Raw genomic sequence first — 21,272 nt, 5'->3', positions numbered from 1 at the left:
GACCACCTACAAGGTCATGGGTGAATGTTGTGCCTGCTGGGGAAGGTCAGCACTCTACCTTCGACAAACCCGGACTGAGCTCACAGGGGCAGAGCCTTGCTTCTCCATGTCAATATCTGCTTCCATTCGCGGAGCACTTAGTAGGTGCTGAATAAATGTGTCATGAGTGAAAGAGCGAACAACCTCTCCTTGGTCTCCTCTGTGCCTCTGTTCTCACCATGGTTCACCTCACCAACAGAGGGGCCGGAAGGCCCTCAGAGGTCTTGTCCAAATGCTTCATGTTACATGTGAGGTCCAGATGGCATGAATGACCAGCTGGAGGTCACACAGAAAGTGAGAGGAAGCACAGGCCGGAGAGAATGACCTGCTCATTCCAGAGCTCACTCTGAGGTCTGAAAAACCTCCTTTGTTGAGCTGGGACAACCGCCCTGGTGCAGAGTCTGCTGCAGCCCTCCAGGGGGCGTGCTTGAGGAGGCTTCCTGGGGTGTGGGCCACCTTTGGATCCGGTGACTGACTCCCCCAGAGATCTGGGCAGCTTGCGGCCACATGTCTTCACTTGGAGAGGAGGGCAGCTCCATTGCAGACAGGGTGTCAATCCGGTCCCTATGTTGAAGTGGCGCAGATGCGGCCCCATTTCGGGTGCGGAGGTGGAAGGAGGCAGAGGACAGGGATGCAGGTCTGCTGGATGAGGGGGCCCGGGAGAGGCGACGTCCAGGCAGGGAGCCAGGCCCAGGCTGGCTGACCTTGAGCTGGTGGATAACACACTGTGGGAGGAGCCAGCCTGGGCAGTGCAGGGGGCGGCAGCAGGGGACCCTGTCACAGGGAGAAGTCAGGAGAGCAGTGAGCCCTCCACTTTAGCCTGGGTTGGCCTGCAACTTCCCAACCTTCCCCCCATGATTTGGGCAGTGCGGGGTGGGGGTGGAGGTCTGACCTGGGGAGAATTGCATGCACTGGGGGCCAGAGAGGCTGGTCCTCACCCCGCCATTCACAGCAATTGCCTGATGTGGAAAAGCCACTTTGCATCTCAGAGCCCAGTTTCTATATTAGAAAAAAAAAAAAAGAGGGGGAGGAGGAATAAATAAATAAAAATCCTGCCTCATAGCATCACTGTGGGTCTACACAGACCTTTATTTAGCTCAGGACTGTCTGCTGTATGTAGTGCTGTCTCCCAGAGTTCCGCACCCGGTACACACGCCACCTGTGTGCTGACTCACTGGACAGCTGATACTTAGGGAGCACATCCTCAGTGGTGAGTAATCTTCACTTCTCAGGCATTTCATTCTCATCAAAACTGTTACTGTCCTCTGAGGGGCACAGTGACTCCTCCAGGTCACCCTGCTGCTAAGGGCAGGTCTGGGATTCAAACCCTGGCAGTCTGACTCCAGGGCTCAAGCTCCGTGTACTACCCATTACTCTGTGACCCTATTCTGTCAACTGTGACATCTTATACAAGTAATACAAGGAGGAGGGACGAGCAATGTGCTTGTCACTCAGTGGATAAGGACAAGGAGAGAGAGAGGCAATGATTTGTCCCAGGGACCACAGACTTCCAGAACCTCCTTGCCCATGCTCTTTCTAAAAAAAAAAAAAATTCCTCTGAGGTGACTCCTCCCATGTGGGTCTGGAAGGGATGTTCCCAGAGAGCGTGTCCCCCAGATCCCCTCAGTGCCTCAGCCACTCACGGCCATGTCCAGACTTGTGGCTGAGGCCAAGTCCGCCTCACTCTGCTGCTGGGGAGCCCTCAGGCCACCACCCGTCCTCTCCTGCTTCCGCCACTTGGCTCGCTGATTCTGGAACCAGATCTGATGAGAGGGAGAGAGTGGAGATAAGCAAAAGGGTTTTTCCCCATCTAATATCTCCCCCAGTATGCATAATAACAACACCTTCCAAGGGCCTTCACAGTTTTGAGAGCTCATGGCATACAGGATTTCTTTGGCTCTGCAGGTCAGCCTCCGGTCGGAGGATCACAACTTTCAATGCCCAAAGGGCCAGGGCTCATCTGGGAAGGAAGCAGCTGGGCACCAGATAATTGGGAGTCGTGGGGTCTGTGGTACACAGAGCATGAGGGGGCAGCCTCTCAGCTTCAGCCAACAGCCCCCACGGGCATGCTGTGTGAGCCCTGCCTTGCAGGCTCATCCATTTTCTAAGACAGACATCTTGATTTTTATGGGACAGCTCTGAGGTTTAAAATACTGTGCAGATCAAATAGAACCCACTGGTGGACTGTTTCCTGCTGGCAGACCACCTGTTTGCAACCCCTGGGAGGCCCTTGGCATCTACAGGGACGTCAGCAGTTTCCTCTATTCACGAGCATTCTGATTGTCCCTGACATGTGACTGTTTTACTTGGTCATTCTGCTGAGATGCCGCTGAATTCTGAGTCACTTAGCTGGTGCCTCCAACTTAGCTGGTGACAGATTCCAAATGGAAAGGAAAAGGGGAGGAGTCTGAGGTGGGCGTGGTCCTTGGCTAGAAGAAAAGCTGGTTGGCATAAAATAAAGAGTGGAATGTTGACCTGGGCCCTTGCTCAGATTTTGAATTTGAGTGAATGCTTCATATTTGTTTTTTTAAACATGGGTGACTCAGAAAACTATGTTAGAGGCATGCCCACCATGCAACAATTGGATTTGGTTTTGCTAGAATTGTACTTGCGAAACTGGAGAGGTGCCAAGCATCAGGACATACCCCTGCCGAGTGACAAGAGGTTCCTCTGTCCCCAGCCATGAATAAAGCCATAGACACTCTGGGTGAAGCAATTAGAGAGCACAGATTAGGCAGTCGGGGCTTGAACCAGGTCTCAGACTGTGAATCCAGGGTCCTTTCCGCTTCTCTGTGCTGCCTTCAAAGCCATAGCCATGTGGTCCAGATCAGGGGAAAGGCCTGTCAACTAACTCGGGCCCTCAACCTGTTTCTGTATGGCCTGTGAGCTAAGGATGGTCTTTGCATTCGAAATGGCTGCACAAAAACCCAAAGAAGAATCATGTTTTGTAACACATGCAAATTATATAAAATTCACATTTTAGTGTTCGTCAATAAAGTTTTATTGGAACACCACCAGGCTCATTTGTTTGTATATTGTCTGTGGCTGCTTTTATGCTACGAATAATGTATATGGTCGAATACTTGTGGCAATGACTATATGGCCCCCCAAACCTAACATAATTACCATCTGGCCCTTCACAGAAAAATTTTGTTGACCCTGGTCTCGATTGTCAAGAGGAATTGTGGGAATGCGGCTGCATGATGGACGATGTTCTGGAACCGTAGACCAGTGGACAGGAAGGGCATGGACGTGTCTATCAGTTGCCACCACCAAGGCCAGCTCACTCCATTTTCACCCTCCAAGGAGAGAAATCATCCTATAACTGTGGGGACCGCATTTCCTGGGATGTAACCCTTAGCAAGTATGGCTGTATTTGTGGGACATAAGCCAATGGAAAGATTTGGACAGGGCAGCCCCCCGGGGCTCCAGGACCCACAGTGTCTCACCCGTGGCCGCAGGGGCATTGAGGTGGGGGCCGAGAGCAGAGCTGGTTGTACCTGCACTCGGGCTTCTGGGAGGTTGATCCTGGCTGCCAGCTGGTTGCGAACATGGATGTCTGGGTAGCGGGTGAAGTGGAAGATCTTCTCCAGCTCACATAGCTGCTCTGTGGTAAAGTTGGTTCGGACCCTCCGCTTGCTCTTCCTCTCTCCTGATGGAAGAGAGAGGCATTACGTTGTGTTAGTAACCTTGGTCTTGGCTTTGTGTTGCCTTGTTTCACTCTTTCAACCTCTGTGGCCACCACCAGTGTTCCTAGAACATCAGAGCTTTGCAGTATTTTTTTCCCTAAAATCCCTGCCCCTAGGCTGACCTTCTTCCACCCAAGCAAGACAGTGAGACCAAGATAACCTTCCAGAAGCTCCTCTGATTGTCTTTCTCTGCTGCTCAGATGCCTTCAATGTCTTCCCCTTGTCTACAACAGGGGATGGCAAACTAAAGCCTGTGGCCCACAATGCCTAACAGAATTACCACCTGGCCCTTTATGGAAGGAGTTTGCCAACCTTGCCCGACAAAAGTAAAGGCTGATCTCCACAGCAGTGAGCCCCTCACAGCCTGCTTCCCACCACCCGTCCGGGCTCACGTCCACTCAGAGTTGACTCCACCATTTGTGGGGCCGAATGCAAAATGAAAATGTGGACTCTGTGTTCAAAAGGCAGGAAAAAAGCTTTTTTTCCTTTCTTTCTCAGTCTTCTTTTGACTCGTAAGGTGTTTTTAAATTTGATATTTAAGCCTAGGCTTCCTCTGGCACAGGGATACTGACAGAGTGAGGACCCTCACAGAGACCACCCCCCTCCCACCAGTGCCCAGCCCACACCCCAGCCCAGGACAGAGGAGGTGGCAGTCACCGGGTAGGAGCTGCAAAGCAGGTGGCTGAGAGCACGTGCCAGGGAGGGGGGACTGAGCATGAACTGAGGCTCCAGGAACCTGGCAGGTACTTCATGGTCTCATTGGACTTCACTTACAAAACATACATTTAAACATAACATTACTAAGAATTTCAAGATGGTAACTGTAGTATTAATCCCCACTAAGCCCCTTCTGAGTGTGGGACCTGGGAAGCCACACTGGTCACACACATGCCCTTGACCCCAGGCTTGTGCATGTATATTGGGGGAATCGGGTATTCGATTTAGACATGTTAAATTTGAGGTGCCTATTGACTGTCCAAAGGAAGCTATCCAATAGGTACGCAGCATGCATACGTAGAGTTCAAATCTGGGAACTCTCAGCAGACATTTGGCCTCTGCGGTCATGGCAGTGGGTTACTTAGGCAGAAAGTGTGGGTGAAGCAGAGAGGGGGGTCTGAGAGTAAGCCCGAGCCCCTCCACCACCTGGGGTTCAGCAGCCAGGGAGGGAGCCAAAAGAAGCCAATGAGGGGACCAAGAAGGGGCACTCTCTGTGGCAGGAGGAAAGTGAGGAGGAGACTGTGACATGGACCCCCAGTGAAGAAACTGTTTCAAGGAAGAAGGCTTGGCTGTGTCCATGCTGTGAGTAGATTAATGATAGTAAGGACAGAAGAGTCGTCACTGGACCCTGCCAAACTGAGCACCTTCATGACGGCAGTTCCCACAGAGTAGAGACGGTGAGGGCTCAGGGCGCTGCATGTGGTTGAGAGGAGGGAGGAGAAGGAGAGGAGGCGGCAGCTGTAGGCGATGCTCAGAGGTTTGCTGGGAACGTGGAGGAAGGGCAGTGCACAGCTGGAGGGAGACTGTGTGGCTCAGGGGGTGTGAGAGGACCGCACATGGGCTTTCTGTCCCTTTCCGGCATTCGAGATGTCTCGGCGAGGATGCGGTGGGTCCTCTGGTGCAAAACTCTGATTTCCCTGGGTCTTCTTCAGGTAGGAGCTGTGGTCAACTCTGCTAACAGAGGAGCCAAACTCTGTGTGTGGTCTCCGTGAAGGGGCTCAGGGGACGGCTGAAGAGACTGCCTGCTGCTGGTGTGGGGCACCTGGCGAAGGCCACGGTCCAACAAGGCAAACCAAGCTCCGAAGGAAGGTATGTGCACCGGTGGGAGTTCGACAATGAAAGTCATACGGGAGAAAACATGGCGTGTTTTTTTTATTTTGAAGAAAATTCGGGGTCATAGTAAACAACGAAGGTGAGATGAGAGGTCCTGCCATCAAGGGACCTGTTGCAAAGGAGCGTGCAGATGTGTGGCCCAGGATTGCAGATTTCCCGGTGTTTTTGTAGAGAAGAAAACCATTAAAAATTGTTTCAATTTCCGGCCAAGAGGGAGGCACACTGCCTCCTTGTACAACCCAAAGACAACAACAAATTTAAAAACAAAAATTAACCAGAACTGACAGAAAATCGAACTGTATGGAAGTCCAACAACCAAGGAGTTAAAGAAGGAACATTCATCCAGACCAGTAGGAGGGGCGAGTCGGGCAGCTGGGAGGAGAGAACTTTTGGCAAGGTGGCGGCTGGCGGACTCGGTGAGGTGGCTGATTGCAGACTGGGGGGGTCCCACATTCTCATGCAGATAAACCAGGAGGAACAACTGGGGGGCGAGACAGACTGAACAGCCTCGGGTTCTAGCACGGGGAGATAAAGCCTCAAAGCCTCTGACTGAAAACACCTGTGGGTGTTGAGGTGGCAGTGGGAGAAACTCCCAGCCTCACAGGAGAGTTCATTGGAGAGACCCACAGGGTCCTAGAATGTGCACAAACCCACCCACTGGAGAATCAGCACCAGAAGGGCCCAATTTGCTTGTGGGTAGCGGGGAAGTGACTGAAAGCCAGCAGAGAGCGGAGCAAGCAGCACTGTTCCTTCTTGGACCCCTCCCCCATGTATAGTGTCACAACACAGCGAGGTGGGTTGCCCTGCCCTGGTGAACACCTAAGGCTCCGCCCCTTGCTATGTAACAGGCGAGTTGGGACAAAAAAAAACAAAACCCAAAAACCAAAACCCCAAAATATGGCACAAATGAAAGAACAGTTCAAAGCTCCAGAAAAAAATACAACTAAGCCACGAAGAGATAACCAACCTATCAGAGGCACAGTTCAAAACACTGGTAATCAGGATGCTCCAAGAACTCACTGGGTACTTCAACAGCATAAAAAAGACTCAGGCAGCAATGAAGGTCACGTCATGTGATATAAAGAAAAATCTACAGGGACCCAACAGTGACAAGAAGAAAACCAGGACTTGAATCAATGATTTGGAGCAGAAGGAAGACAGAAACATTCAACCAGAACAGAATGAAGAAACAAGAATTGAAAAAATGAGGAGAGGCTTAGGGACCTCCAGGATACCTTTAAACGTTTCAACATCTGAATCATAGGGGTGCTAGAAGAAGAGGAAGAGTAACAAATTGAAAACTTATTTGAACAAATAATGAAGGAGAACTTCTCCAATCTGGCAAAGGAAATAGACTTCCAGGAAGTCCAGGAAGCTCAGAGAGTCCCAAAGAAGCTGGACCCAAGAAGGAACACACCAAGGCACATCATAATTACATTAGCCAAGATTAAAATGAAGGAGAGCATTCTAGAAGCAGCAAGCGATAAGGGGACAGTCACCTACAAAGGAGTTCCCATCAGACTGTCAGCTGATTTCTCAAAAGAAACCTTGCAGGCAAAAAGGGGCTGGAAAGAAATATTCCAAGTTGGGAAAGGCAAGGAACTAAATCCAAGATTGCTTTATCCAGCAAAGCTTTCATTTAGAATGGAAGGGCAGATAAAGTGCTTCCCAGATATGGTCAAGTTAAAAGAGTTCATCATTGCCCAGCCCTTATTAATAAGAAATGTTGAAGGGACTTATCTAAGAAAAAGAAGATAAAAATATTAACACTAAAATGACAACAAACTCACAGCTATTAACAAATGAACCAAAACAAAACAAAACAAAACAAAACAAAAAAACCAAAACCTAAGCAAAAAACTAGAACAGGAACAAAATCACAGAAATGGAGATCACATGGAGGGTTATCAGTGGGGAGTGGGAGGGGGCGAGAGGGGAGAAGGTATAGAGAACAAGTAGCATGAATGGTAGGTAGAAAATAGAGGTTAAGAATAGTATAGGAAATGTAGAAGCCGAAGAACTTATATGTATGACTCATGGATATAAACTAAAGGTCGGGGGATGCAGGTGGGAGGGGGTGTTTAGGGCAGAGGGGAATAAAGGTGGGAGGAATGGGATAACTGTAATAGCATAATGAATAAAATATATTTTAAAAATTGTTCCCTTCCCTGGCAAATAATGGACTTTATAACATCATTCAAACTCCCCAATAAACTTTCTCCCTGCGTTGCAATTTCCCGTAATTGCCACGTAGCTCCAGCAAAGAGAGTATCATCTGTCACAGAGCCAACCCTGATGGCATTGGGGAAACCGGAAGTACAGGGCAGGTGAGAGGAAGGGTGGATTGGCACACGCCCATCTCTCCGCTGGTGCCTGGCGAGGAGAAAGATGTCCAGAAGACAGGCCAGTGCCCAGGAGCTCTGGGTGGTGACTCGGAGCAGAGTGGGGCTGCCCACTGGTCCCGGGGCGGGCTGGGAGGGAGATGGGCAGCGTCTGAGGGCGCGGTGCTCCCCCAGGGAGATGGGGGCATGGAGGTCCGCGCTTGCATCTTCCCACCACTTTCCCCGAGGAGGCCGCTCTAGGAAAGGGGTGAGAGAGCCAGCAAGGCTGACCCCTGGGTTACAGACCACGGTGGTATGAGAGAGAGAAAGCAGGTGGGAGACGGCAGAACGGCAGACGTGGAGTATGGAGCAGAGAAGAATGGGGAGCACAGAGCTCAGCCCATGGAATTCTGGACCTCATTACACAAGCAGCTGGAAAGGCGAGCTTATGGATAGAGTGCCCCACGCCGGGGACAAGGGTTTTAATCATCAGGAAGGGCCGGGATCTCCTGGGCCCCAGTCTGAGAGGACGACGGGGGTGGTGGGCCCCATTTCCCAGGCTCCGGAAGGAGCACTGGACTGGGGGTGAGAAACTCCTTGAGTTCCTCTCCAGGCCCAGCGTCACCAGACCAGGCAGAGAGGCCCAGAAGCTGGTGGCCACAGAGCAGCACACCCAAAGTGATGGCCAAGGGGACCCAGGAGGGCCTGCGGGGCGGCAGGGAGACGGTGAGCAAGGGGATGGGAAGCCGGCCCCCTTCCAAGTTGCTCCTCTCCCAGTTATTCGTTGCGCAGCCGTGAGTTCCACTTCAGTGGGCCTTCACAGAGAACGCGTCAGCAGGACTTAATTAAACCTGAGCCGTTTAGCACATCGATCATAAGGAATACACAATTTACACAGGTGATTAGGCCGCCTAATTATAAACCGATGTTTCTCCGTGCTCGGTTCCCTCTCCTGATTGCTCCTTCTCTGGGGTCCGCTAATGGGCCCTGGCTGCTCAGCCACAGGCCCTGGAGGCTTTGCCACTGGGCAAAGTCTCTGGAAATGGTCCTCGTCCTCCTAAGGCAGTGGGTTCAGCATGGAGAAGGTCTGAGCACCCTTGGGAGCCCTCCTGCAGGCTGGGGATGCCTCCAGGACATGGTGGGTGGGGTGTAGGGCAGGAGTCTCCCCAGGCAGACATGCACTGGCCTCTTCTCTCCAGGCCAGTCGTGGACTCCCTACAGTTCCCTGGTGCCCATAGCAACAGCCATGACCTTCCCTGGGAGGCCTTCCCTGGCCTCCCTGAGAACAGGCATTGAAGAACTGTGTCACCCTCTCCCCAGCACTTACCCCCATTGTCATTGTGCTTTTAATGGTGATTACTGGATGCCCATTGGTCTCCCTGCTAGATGGGGCCAGGGCTGTTTGTGTTCTGTTCTCTCCATCATCCCCACTCCCAGCTGGTACCTGTGGGGGCTCTGAGATCAGACCCTTGGAATTCTTGTCTCCATTAACGTGGGCCATCTTGGCGACTCCCACAACAAATGGAGTGCCTGAAAGTGTTGCAATGAGGGTTCTTAGCCTGGCCATTGGAGGATGCAGCGTCCACCTGGCTCCTCCCTCTCAGATTGCTCGTGCCGAGAGACGCCATTGCCATTTTGGGAGAATATTCAAGACATACGGAGAATGCCCCCCGGGGAGAGAAACTGAGGCCACTTCCAGCAGCTGGCATCACCCCTCAGCAGCCATGGATGTAAGCCACCATGGGGGCAGATTCCTTATTCTAGCCCAGCCTCCAGGTGCCTGCAAACAACACCTTTATGGCAATCTCACAGGGACCCCGAACCAGAGCCACCCAGTGAAGTCATTCTCAGATTCCTGGTCCACAGAATGTGAGGGAGACAATAAATGTTTACGGTTCTCTGAAACCACTACGTTTTGGGGTAGTTCTTTTGGGGGGTGTGTGTGTAGCAGTCGATGTGCCTGCCACTCAGTGGCCATTCAGTAGCTCTTGTTGCATGCCTCAATGGAGCATATGAATTTAAATGATAAATTTAAATGAATTTAAATGATAGCGAATGAATGGCAAAGCCTCCACTGCCCATTCCGCCTTCTCCTGGCCCTGACACTCCGGGGTCTCACTATTACAGTAATCCGGTCCACCCCCTGCTTGCATCTCCGAGCCCTTTTTGTGCTTGGAACAACTTTCTACTGCGGGGATGTGTATTTCTTGGCTAAAGGGCCCAGATAATGCTGTTAACATAGATAGTTAGCTAATTATTAAGAAAGGGAGCAAAGGGAATTAGACACTGAGTTGAATGACCTGGGGAGCTAAACATGTTTGCCTCACAGGAAGCTGCAACCTCACGCCCCAGGGGACCCCAGCACTGCCCTGCCGAGGGGACGAGCCCTCCTTCTTTGCCCCTCCAGCACTGGATTGTGGGGGGACACAGCGGGTGGCACTTGACCAAAGAGGCCTGTCAGTCTAGCCTGAGGGAAGACGGAATTTGTTGGGAGGTGGACCTATTAATACCCACACAAACTTGGGAAATTGTTTTAGAAAAGCGCCTGTTCCATTCCAAACCCAAGCTAATATAATCCCAGGGGAACAAAGAAACACTCTCTCTCACTCCTTTCTCACGCACTTGCCTGGTGTGTTAACTAACGTATTCTCTCTCGCCCAGGGGCCTGTGTCCTCGTGGTCTAGCAGCTACCAGTCGTGTAACAGACTCTGCTTCATATTAAAGGACGTAGCTTAATATGAAGCAGAAACTCTGGACACTGGCTTTTGTTTTGGCTTTGCTGTGGACATGGTTGGACTTTTTCTGCGGAGGGACAGAGGCAGATGGGAAATTGGAAATCCAGGGGCAGAACTCGCCACATCACAATGTCTCGCGCTTGGGTCCTTGGAATGCTTTCCTTGCAATTCCATGTAAGAGCCTGATTTTTATCTGCAACAATCCCAAAGAGTATACTTGCTCCATATTTCAAAGGATTTAAGCTTCATTTTCTCTTGGTGGTCACTGGCTTCATCACACACCCTCGGCTCACTGTCTTCCTGCCTTTCTTCCTCGTTGCACTACTTCATTGCTGGCGGTCCTTGCACCTCACAAACTACTTGTGCTTAAATCCTTCTTTTTTTTTTTTTGGTCTGTTTTTTGGACGATCCAAAATAAACACAATATGGGTTTTGTTTTTGTATTTTGTTTTGAAGCAGGGGTCAAATCTTATAGTCCCTTGTACTCCCATAGCGCCTAAGGAGGACTCCGGTTCTCCATTTCAGAACCAGCCTCCAGGTGCCCCCGGTCCTGTAGGAATGTCCCCATGGCCACACTGGGTTGTAACTTTGGTGGCAGGGTCTAGGAAAGGGTGTTTGAAAGAGAGAAACCAGACCACACTTCTCCTGGGAGAAGTGCAAGCTTTCAGCTCTGCATCCTTTAGCGCGGCTCCAGGCTGCTCCCATGGCAGCCCAGGCTCTCTCTGTCTAAGGGCCAGAGACATTCCTGATGAGCCAGGAGACACACCACAGGTCTCAGACTCAGCCTTAGTCCCAGCGCTAGAAGAACAGCCTTTGGTTCGAGGTGGTGCAGGGAAGCAGGAGGAGCGTGAGGGGAAGGAGGGAGAAGAGGAGAGGAGAAAGGGAACAGGGAAGAGAAGGGAGAAAGGGGAAAATGGGGGGGTGAAGAAGTGAGGGAAAGCATAACGGCTTGAATGGTGTTTCCCTCCAAGACATACGTCCAAGTCCTAACCTCTGGTACCTGTGTATGTGACCTTGTTTGGACGCTTTATCTTTGTAGATTGAATTAAAAATTGTGAGATGAGATCCTTCTGATTTAGGGTAAGCCTTGAGTCTGATGACTGGTGCCGTCGGGTGAGAATGGGGAGGGAGGTTTGACCGAGACCCAGAGGCGAAGGCCAAGTGAGACGGAGGTAGAGAGCGGAGCGATGTGCCCACAGGCCACACCTGGCCAAGGACGGCCGGCAGTCACCAGAAGCTGGGAGAGGCACCGAACAGATTTTCCTTCAGGGCCTCCAGGAGGAACCACCCTTTAGTACCTTGGTTTTGGACTTCTGGACTCTAGAACTGTAAGAGAATAAATTTCTGTTGTTTAAAGCCAGGAGGAGGAAGAGAAAATGAAAAGGAAAAGGAAAAGGAGGGAGGTGTGTGTGTGTGTGTGGTTGGGCAGACGTTTTTAAAGGCCAAAGGTTTGGAGGCATTTTGGGAGCAGGAAGGAGTGGGAGTCAGAGAGAAGCTCTATGTGCCTGGGGGGTGGAGAGTGAGGGGCAGGGAGGATGTGATGGGAGCTGTACCTGGGGACCAGCAGGGCCAGTCTGTGAAGGACTCTGAACGCCATACCAATGGGTTGGGGGTTGATACACCACACCCTGAGGCCAGATCTGGCCCTCTGTTTGTTATTATAAATAAAGTTTTATTGGAACATTAACATACCCATTCACTTACACATCATCTCCTATTCAGCTGTGACAGCAGAGTTGAGTAATTGCAACAGAGACTATCAGCCATTAAAGCTTAAATTTACTATGTGGCCCTTTGTAGAAAAGCTTTCCTGACCACTGCTCTAGGACATTCCTCAGATCCCCAGTCCTGGTCTCCTCCACCAGAAGAGGTGGGCAGAAGTCAGCGTGGCTCCAAGGTGGTGGCCCCAGGATCTCCTTGCCACTGAACTCCCCCAGCTCCAGGTGGTGGTCACTGTGTCTCGTTCTGTTCATTCACCTTCACCGTCCCAGCCCCCAGCCTGGTCCAGAGTGGGCACTCAGTAGCCATTCACTGAGTGACTGAAGGGCTCCTGGGCAGACAAGGGAACCTGTCTGGGTCCCCCACAGGCCAGAAAATCACACTGGTCTACCCACTGCGGTGGTCTCTTCCTCTCCCCTTCCCCCCAGGGGTTGTAATTCCCTGGCACGGGGTCCTCAGTGGGACAGCTGCAGACATGTCCTCTCTTTCCCAGAGGTCTGAGGCTCTGGTATAAGGTGGCTTCCTCCTGACTGAGCCTCCCTTGACTTGGGAGGGTCCCCCAGCTTCGGGGCACTTGCCTCTCTTGGAAGTAGGGAGCAGTCCGATGGGTTTAGCATCCTCTTCAGCTGGGAGGCCCTCTTGGAATTTTCCATTGGCCTGGGACCTGGGAGGGTCCAAGCCTTAGATTGTGAGGGTCCTCGGAGAGTGTAAAGACATGGCTGGGGTGGGGGCAGGCCTCCTGGATAACTGGTCCGGCCCAGCCCCTGGAGGCACAGGTTCTACAGCTCAGAATAAGCCATGCTGTCTCCCTGGGCCTCGGCCTCCTCAAAGAGTGGTCCTTGGGCCACTTTCATCCTTGGACCCTTTTTGGGAGAGCTGGTTAGACTTCGGATTCCTGGGCCCCACCATAGACCCAGAGTCAGAGTCTCGGGCGCCAGGCCTGGAAAGCTGCATTTCACAAGCTCCCTGGCGGCTGGGATGTGGAGGCAACGCTTGCTGGCCAACCTCCCTGAGCCGTCCCACCAAGCCCTGTGAGTGGTAGGTGAAGCCCAAGAAGAATGTACTCCTCTGTGGTCATTCTTGGGGTGACGGAGGGCCCAGTACGCACCATTTCTGGTCCTGTGTACCATGCAGTTGGAGTGGGGGGTCCCGGGAGGGCAGGGAGACACCCACCCTTCCTGGTCATCCTGTCCCTGCCTGCCTGGTGGGGAGACGCCCCACTCTGTGGGGAAGATGTCTCTGCGGTGGAAAATCACCACGAGTGAAACCACGAAGGCTGTTCAGCAACCAGTTCGTGGTGGGATTGGTCGTGGTGTGTCACAGCTGGGCAGCGGGGACCTCAGGAATGTTCCACATGGGGAGATGGAGGCCCAACGAGGGGTGGCTTGCCTGTGATTTGGTGCCGGCGCGGGGCTTCGATACTGGACCTCCTAGCGTCTCACAGACTCCAGCTCATGTACAGTTTCTGCCAGTCACCTCGGGGGTTTCTGACGGGCTGGCCTCCCATCTGAATTATTGTGCGTTCAGCACCCTCCCAGATAGACTCTTCTGTTTATGCAAATAAGTAAACTTATTTAAAAATGAAACCTCATGGTGACCCACCATAAGCAACCAGTATCGTGGGTCCTGAACAGAAGCTTAGTGTAGAAATAATGAGAACTACTGACGTAAGCCATCTTTGTCTGCGCGTCCCTCAGAGTCATCTTGAGAACCACCAGCCGCACCTGGGCCGGGGGTTCAGAAATATGGAATTCCGGCAGCGTGGGAGGGAGGTGGACGGGTTTAAGCCACGTTCTGGGGCAATCGAGAGCAGATGGTCTCAGGTCCCGGGGTCCAAATCCAGGGCTAATTACTCACGCAGTTTTTGTGGGTGATCTGTCTTCTCTTCTTGGTTTACTCTCAAAGGTGGGGGCTCACAGAGGTGACAGCTTGAAGGCAGCGTGGCCGTGAGAGTGCCGTGAACTGAGGACACTGTCTAATGTCACCACTGCTATTTTGGCGACCACTTATTGGGGTTCTGCTCCGGGTGTGGCAGGGCAGCTGACATGGAATATGCCAACATCTTTAGGGGAGGTTCAGAAAAAGGGGCCGCCTGCCTGGTCGCCCTCAGCCATGGTCAGGCTAGGAGGAGAGGGGAAGCCCCTCAGCAGGGGAGATGGACCTTTCCTCTCGCTCTCTCTCTCTCTCTCTCTCTCTCTTGGTCTCAGGGAAGACAGTCACAGATTTTATGCAGCTGTAGCAAAGAGACGGAGGTTGGAGCCCCAGAAGAATTGTTTCTGTGTGTGCTCATTCGATTCACTGGAAGGTACTAGTGAACTTCGGAAAATGAAGCTGGGACTCCTTTCCCATTAACAAGCTAAGCTACAGGGAAACCTGCTCCCCCCGCCCCCCACCAGGGAGGAGTGGCCTTCCAGGGTCTTCCCCTGCAGCCCAGTACAAACAACCCCCTCTTGGGAGACTTGCGGGGGAGGGGGGTGGGGCTGTGTGTGTGGTAAGAGACGACAGCTCCCCCTGAGCTCCCTTTCCAGCCTTTCCTTGGATTAAAGGGCTGGACACGGGGGTGGGGGGGTGGGGTGGGGGGGTGGGGGGGTGGGGGTGGGGAGCTGGGAACCTCCTGTGAGAACTCCAGGCTCACTGACTGTCAGACTCCATGGACGCTTGGGACATCACCTTGGGTTCTCCTTCTTTCACTCAACCGGCTCACTGAGGGTAGAGCTGAGGCCTGAGCAGGGAAGGGACTTCCCTGAGATCACACAGGCCTGGGGGGAACCGAGACAGGCGCCAGGAATTCCTGGCTCTTAGCAGGGTGTTCGCGTCTTCCTCCAGGCCTTCCTCGGGCCAGCTGTCGGGGAGGGTTCTCAGATCTAGTCATTGTTACTTAGGATGAGCCCCTGGTCTGGGGGTGTGGGGGTGACCAGGGTGGGTAGATCCAGGCAAAGCTCCAGCCACTAGAAGCTGGGCAGGCTGGACTCGGCTTGCGAAGGAGAAGAGCGTGCTGGACTGAGCAGTGTTCAGGGGTGGCCGGAGCCAGGTCCTGATGGAGGGGCTTCTGCTTACTAGCTGGGCAACTTGGGGGACGCCATCCACGCCTCCCGTTTGTAGATGAGTTTCCACCCCTGTCAGGCTATGTTCATCATGCCCTTCCACTGACGTTACAGAGGAGGCACGCACAGCTGTGGGACCGTGCCTATGCTCCCATAAATGCTGAGTAAATAAGCGGTAAGGGGCACTCTCAGCGGGGGCCTGGCTACAGGACCAAGTCCCCGTCTCTGCATTCGGCAAATGGCTGAGCCTTGGTTTCTCGTCTGAACAGCCGCCGTTCTGGGCTCGATAGAGGGGGAGTAAGGTCCCAGCCCAGGGCCCTCTCTTCTGTCGATATGGAGTAGACTTTTCTCTGCCTGAGCCCAGCTGGGTCTTGGAGACCCAGGAATGGATAAGAAATGACCAGAAGGCACTCACCGTGGGGCTGGTCCTGTCGGGGCTTCTCAGGCCTGGAGCCTGCCACTTCTGCTTTCTCGGCGCCCGGTCCATTTGCCCCTTCCCGTGGGACCCTGTCGCTCCTCTGGGCAGGCCTCTTTAGGATCTCCTCAATGGAGAAGGACAGACCCGGTTTCTTTGGGACTTTGCTGCATCCCGAGTTCTGCCTCTCTGTAGCCCTGCAGAGAGTAGGGACTACTTTGCTCTCCATGGGCCGCTGCCAGTAGGGCTGAGGTGGCTTTGTATGTGCCCAGGGTGGTGCCGGTGGAGAGTGGCTACTTCCTCTTTCAAAACTCCTGAGATCAAGAGGGCAAGCAGAGGTGGAGAACGGGGAGCCTCATGTCAGTGTAGCCAGGCACGTTCCATCTCCCCAGGACCTTCCGTGGGCCGCTTGAAACCACCCCTGGGATCCAGGAGGCAAGTCACCTGGGAAGAGCTGGTACGGGGCTGTACACTGTGCCCACAGGCTCAGAGCCTTCGCTGGCTCAGTGCCAAGGGCATCGCCATTGCCAAATCGGCTTCAGTCTTATTGCAAAGGGTCTTCTCCAGGTGGGCAGCCTATGCCCAGATCCCTGAGGTCACAGCCAGAGGGCAACAGGGCACAAAGCTGGGAGGAAGAGAAAGCCTGCCCCCAGAGGAGATCTGGGGCAGTGTGTCCGCCTTTTCTCCCTTCCTCTGGCTTGCGGCTTTTCCTGTTGGCTCCGGCCAGGCCTCTGGAAGGCAGCAATGCCACGCTTGGGTCCCAGGTGGCCAACTCCGTCCTGGGCCACAGCACAACTCGAGGGGTCTTCCCAGAAACGCTCCTGGACTTCTTTCAGTTCTGCTGCTTCTAGACCCCAGAATGAACCTTCTGGAGCACCTCCGCCTCCGTTGTCCCGCAGGTGGAGGCTCAGGGAGCAGTCACTGGGTCACTGCCAGGCCATGTCTCTATGATGGGGCTGGACTGACGGCTGAGCCTCCCAGGTGTCTCTGGTCCGGCCCTGACTTCCTTCCGTCCTTCACACGGCCTCACTTCATAAGTCCCTCTACCGGCACCTGGACCTCGGTGCCTCTTCGTGCCCTTTGGCGTCTTTTCTGCTTCTCTCCTGCACGCACTCCCCTTGCCTGCCCCCTGAGACAGCACTGAGGAGACCTGTCTCTCTGCTCAGTAAACTGTCAGCTGGGAGCTGACGGGCATCGACCTGTCCTCTCCAGGAGTTCTGTTCCCAGCGGCTGTGTAGCCAGGGAGGAGCGGGCAGTAAAACGGCTGATAAGAGACTCTCCACCCTCCTTAAGGCCGGGGATGCAGCTGTTTCGTAATAGGGGCCGGGGCAGAGGGGAGCTAAAGAATGGGTTTGGGAGGTCTGGTGGGGGAGCAGGGGAAAGTGGACAGACTGGAGCAGGACGAGGCAAGGTCGGGGCTGGATGGCCAGGAAGTGTCCCCAGGCCCAATCAAATGTGTTTACTCAGCCAGGAGAGTTTATGGGTCTCCTTTAGGCTGGAGGCCAGGCCAGGGTGCAGGTGTTGGCACAGGGAGTCTCTCAGGTGTGCCTGCAAATCGGAGCAGGAGAGGCCTTCTGAGCCCTAGTGGTGTGTGTGGGGACGCTGGGGCCCGGACCGAGGGTGGCACGAGGCTCTGATCTGTGTCCTCCTGGGGAGCTCCGGGGCGCCGTGCTGGACACAAGTGACAGATGCACCAGGGGAGACGGCGCCCATGAGTTGGGATGTTAGAATCCAGACCTTCTGTCAGAGGGTGGGGGTGGCAGGTGGACCCTCACACCCTGAAGAGGGAGAGTCAGGCGAGTCAGGGACCCACCCTGAGATGGGCAGCAGGTCAAGTCCAGGCCGTCTGTTTTAAGAGCTGTTCCCCGTGGAAGTGCCAGGCTACCAGACCCAGCTATGGGACTCTGGGCTCTGTCCCAGGCACACACAAACCCTAAAATCTTGGGAGTGTCACTGCTCACTTGTGTCACGGCCAATGTAGACGGACATTCATTCAGGGGCCCAGGCTCCTTCCAGAGTGTCATGCTACCATCCTCCAGGTGTGGGCTCCAGGTTTTCCAGGGACCAAGAAAAGAGTGGAGGAGGGAATCTGCTAAGTTAGAAGTCGTTCACGTAATGTCTGCTCACATGCTGTGTCCAGGCTGAGTCATGGGACCCTGCCTGCAGGCAAGGGGCCTGGGAAGTGGCATTCTGCTCTGGGCCTGGAGGAACAGGACCCAGTGTGATGGATGCACAGTGAAGTGCCTGCTGTATACCCTTCAGTGTCAGGAGGGCAGAGTCCCGCAGAAGCCAGGCCCACTGTCGGTTGTGTGAGGAGTTGTTGCTTTAGGAGGGCAAATTTCCTTCTGCTCGGGGCAGAGAACGCTGCAACAGACCCTTTTGGTGACTGGTCAGGAGTGTGGACAGGAACTTCCGGGGCAGTGGAGGAGGTGAAGGAGGGGAGGGGAGGCCCGGGTGATGCACCCCCTGCCTCAGTTAACCCACCAGCAGTGGCGTCGACTGGGTGCCCTCCCCGATATTTCACAGCAAGGAGATGTGCCCGGAGAGGTGATGTGGCGGGCATAAGGCTGCCCAGCTAGCCAGCAGCAGAAGCAGTCTTCCAGCCCAGGTGGTCCAGCGCTAGAACCCACCCCCTGCTCCCTTCTCCGAAATCCGCAGAGACCATCTGGCCCAACACTTGCCTGGTGTGCATGAGGAACTGCACGGAGTCAGGCTCACACCTGTCATTTTAACCCCTCGTCTGAGTTCCTGTTATTTTGCCTCTCGCTGGGCTGAGCCTTACTGCTGGGCAGGTTCATAAAACACTTCCGGGGTGTGGACCTAGGTGCTCACTGCTCTTCCAAGCTGCCCCCCGCCACCCCTTCAAGGGTTGGCCTCAGCCCCGGCTGTCACGTGCCTGTTTGTTTCACAAATTGTTCTCAAGCAACTCCTACATGCCCGCCCCTAGAAGGGTGTGAAACAGACCCTGCCCTGAGGGACCCCCATGCTGGGGCAAGGGTGGAGGGAGGGGAGAGGACGGTCGCTCTCAGTGTCAGGGTCCTGATGGACTTCACGGGTGTAAGAGATTGTGTGGCCCTTTGGGTCAAAGACAGATTCGATGTGGAGGAGGAGAAAGGGGAGCCGTCAGGCACATTCCCTCATTTGATCTATTGGACAACAGGCAAGCACATCGAGTCCCCCGCACAGTGCACTGTTCTCGTTTCAGCGAGGGGACAAGGATTTCATTTTCTAAAGAGGTATTTAGGGAGAACACGCTGGACAGGTAGGCTGGAGCCATCTGTTCATTTCTGCATCCATTACACATTTTTCAGGCTCCCTCTGTGACAATGTGCCAGACTGTGAGCGCTGCGCTGGAGAGACGGTTGTGATGGAAATAGACAGGAAGCTCCCTCTTCTCGTGGAGCTTGTATCGAAAATAGACTCCTGATACATAAATGCCCACCGCCATTTCTGTTCGTGACAAAGCCGCGAAGAAAACAAAGCAGGGCGGTGAGCTGGAGAGCGGCCAGGTGAGGGAAGGTGGGTTAGTGTTTTCGGATTTGAACTTGACCCCTCAGGCCATATAGAGCTATGCAGAGCCCTACAGAACACATGGGTCTTGCTTTGGGATGCTGTGTCAGGAAAGGCGTGCGTCCTTGTGTGCAGGGCAGCGACACTTCTGAGGAACCAGTTCAGTGACTGATTCTCTCCTGTGACTCGGGGGAAGAAGTAAGAGAGGAGGAAGAGCAGGAGGGAAACTCGGTTCTCAAGAGCCTCCCCCTCTTCGGCGATCTCAGAACGTGCCTCCCGTGGCCCCCAGCTGGACCTTTCCCAAAGCCCTGGCCAACGTCGCCGTCTTTGCCGTCCGCGGCCTCTGCAGGACGTGGGAGTGATTAGCGCTGTCACACTGTTGAGGGATTGAGCTCGGTGTGGGGAGAGACGCACTCAGGTTCCCTGTTCCTTGCTAGAAAGAGGCAGAGTCCCAGCTTGGGCCTGAGATTTTATCACCCAGTACGACGCTCTTTCCACGATTCCACCCTGCTCCTTTGAGTTGTTTTAAAATTCTGAGTTTTAAGAAGGAACTCGTAAGACAGCATCTGTGTAAGACTCCAGTGGTGGGGGTGGTTGAGAGCTTTGGGGTCTGGGGCTCCCACTTTATCACTTCCATCGAGAGCCATCGGTCTAGTCCTCTGTGCATTTGGGACTCTGGGGTGCTGGCTTGAGCAGAAGAGGGTCCTCACTCTGTGGGTTAGGTTATGTGGGCGGAGGGGTCAGGGACAATGACATGAAGATGGCTCGTCCTGGAGACGGCCTGCTCAGAGGGTCAGGGGTTCTCAGTAGACATCCTGTCCTTGTACTGGCTGCCCTTGAGACTTGCTTTTGATCTGGTCTCCTGGGGCATCAAGGCGCTTAGAACTGCCATTCTGAGCTTGTGTTTAATTTTCTTTCACTCTAGTTTCTGTCCAGAGCATTCACAGCCCTCCCGCAGTCTGCCAAGTGCTTATTCCCCTTCGCTTGAGAAGGAAAACTTGACCTTCCAAGCAGACTAAGCAGGTCCTAGAGGCACCCTAAGTGGAGGGTGGTCATACCTAGCACACAGGGCAGAACATGGAGCTCTTTCTTCTTGGGGTTCGGTAGCCAGAGGCTGGACCTGGCTTAGAGCTGATTGACTTTCCTCGGTCTGGTGTGTGCTGTCTGCTTGGACCGTGGGAGCTGTGTGACGAGTAAACCCTCCAGTCACATCGCCTGTCTGAAAAGTCAGACAGAGAGCAAGTTGGCGTGTGCTTTGCAGGGTCCTGCTTGCCCTGCTCTGGACACAGTTGAAGAACTGTTTCATATGTATGTAAAATACATAGACTGTACCTCCTTATGGCCAACTCTGTGAAGCCGAGAGGACAATTTCTCACGGACGGATTCACGGAGTCCAGTATTCCTGGGTGTTAGTGCATGGCCGGAATCTGGGGAAATCTGATCCTCTATTCACTTGGTGTCTACTCTGTCAAGCACCAGGCTCAGTCTTGAGTAAGGCCACCACGGTTTCTGCCCTGATGGCATTACAGGTCAGAGAGGAGGCAAGATGAACGAGCAGACAAGCAGATAAAATAATTACAAGGCATGGTGAGCAGTCTGAAGGACACAGTGCCGCAAAGTGTGTTGCGGTTAGCCTGTCTTACTCTTTACCGTGTTCAGGAAGTGGTTGGCGGGGAGGGACAAATTGATAATAACCCTCCTACTGTGACCGTACGAATGGCTCTGCCCAAGACTATTGGAACTCGTGGCTACCACACCTCAGTGGGGGCATTGCAGAGGGAGGAATGAACCCTTCACATCGATGCAAGTTGTGGCTTTGAAATCTCTCAAAATGCCACGAGGTGCCTCAGACTTACCTCCTCACCCCTTTACCAGGGTGCTTGATGGCAAATGAAAGCTCATTTGGGTAGATGTGAATTTTGTCATTGTCGTTCTTGGTTCGATAAAGACTGTCAGAAAGCAAAGGAAAA

At 53.5% G+C, this 21,272-nt stretch overlaps 1 protein-coding gene and 1 pseudogene across 1 annotated transcript; one reads left to right on the top strand and one right to left on the bottom strand.

Annotated features, from left to right (window-relative positions):
- Nucleotides 1-603: 603 nt before the first annotated feature.
- On the bottom strand, nt 604-16,021 carry ISX (intestine specific homeobox). Its single transcript, XM_037068354.1, has 4 exons — nt 15,793-16,021; nt 3,540-3,691; nt 1,683-1,802; nt 604-813 (listed from the first exon to the last, which is right to left on the bottom strand). The coding sequence occupies exons 1-4, from the start codon at nt 16,019-16,021 to the stop codon at nt 604-606; spliced, it is 711 nt and encodes a 236-aa protein (XP_036924249.1).
- LOC119002412 (60S ribosomal protein L23-like) lies at nt 5,313-5,729 on the top strand (annotated as a pseudogene).
- Nucleotides 16,022-21,272: the final 5,251 nt, after the last annotated feature.

The sequence above is a fragment of the Sturnira hondurensis genome, unplaced genomic scaffold (assembly GCF_014824575.4).
Source record: "Sturnira hondurensis isolate 20B ecotype Veracruz unplaced genomic scaffold, ASM1482457v3 Scaffold0017436, whole genome shotgun sequence".
In the NCBI taxonomy this organism is placed as follows: Eukaryota; Metazoa; Chordata; class Mammalia; order Chiroptera; family Phyllostomidae; genus Sturnira; species Sturnira hondurensis.
This window is presented reverse-complemented; position numbering and strand designations above follow the sequence as displayed.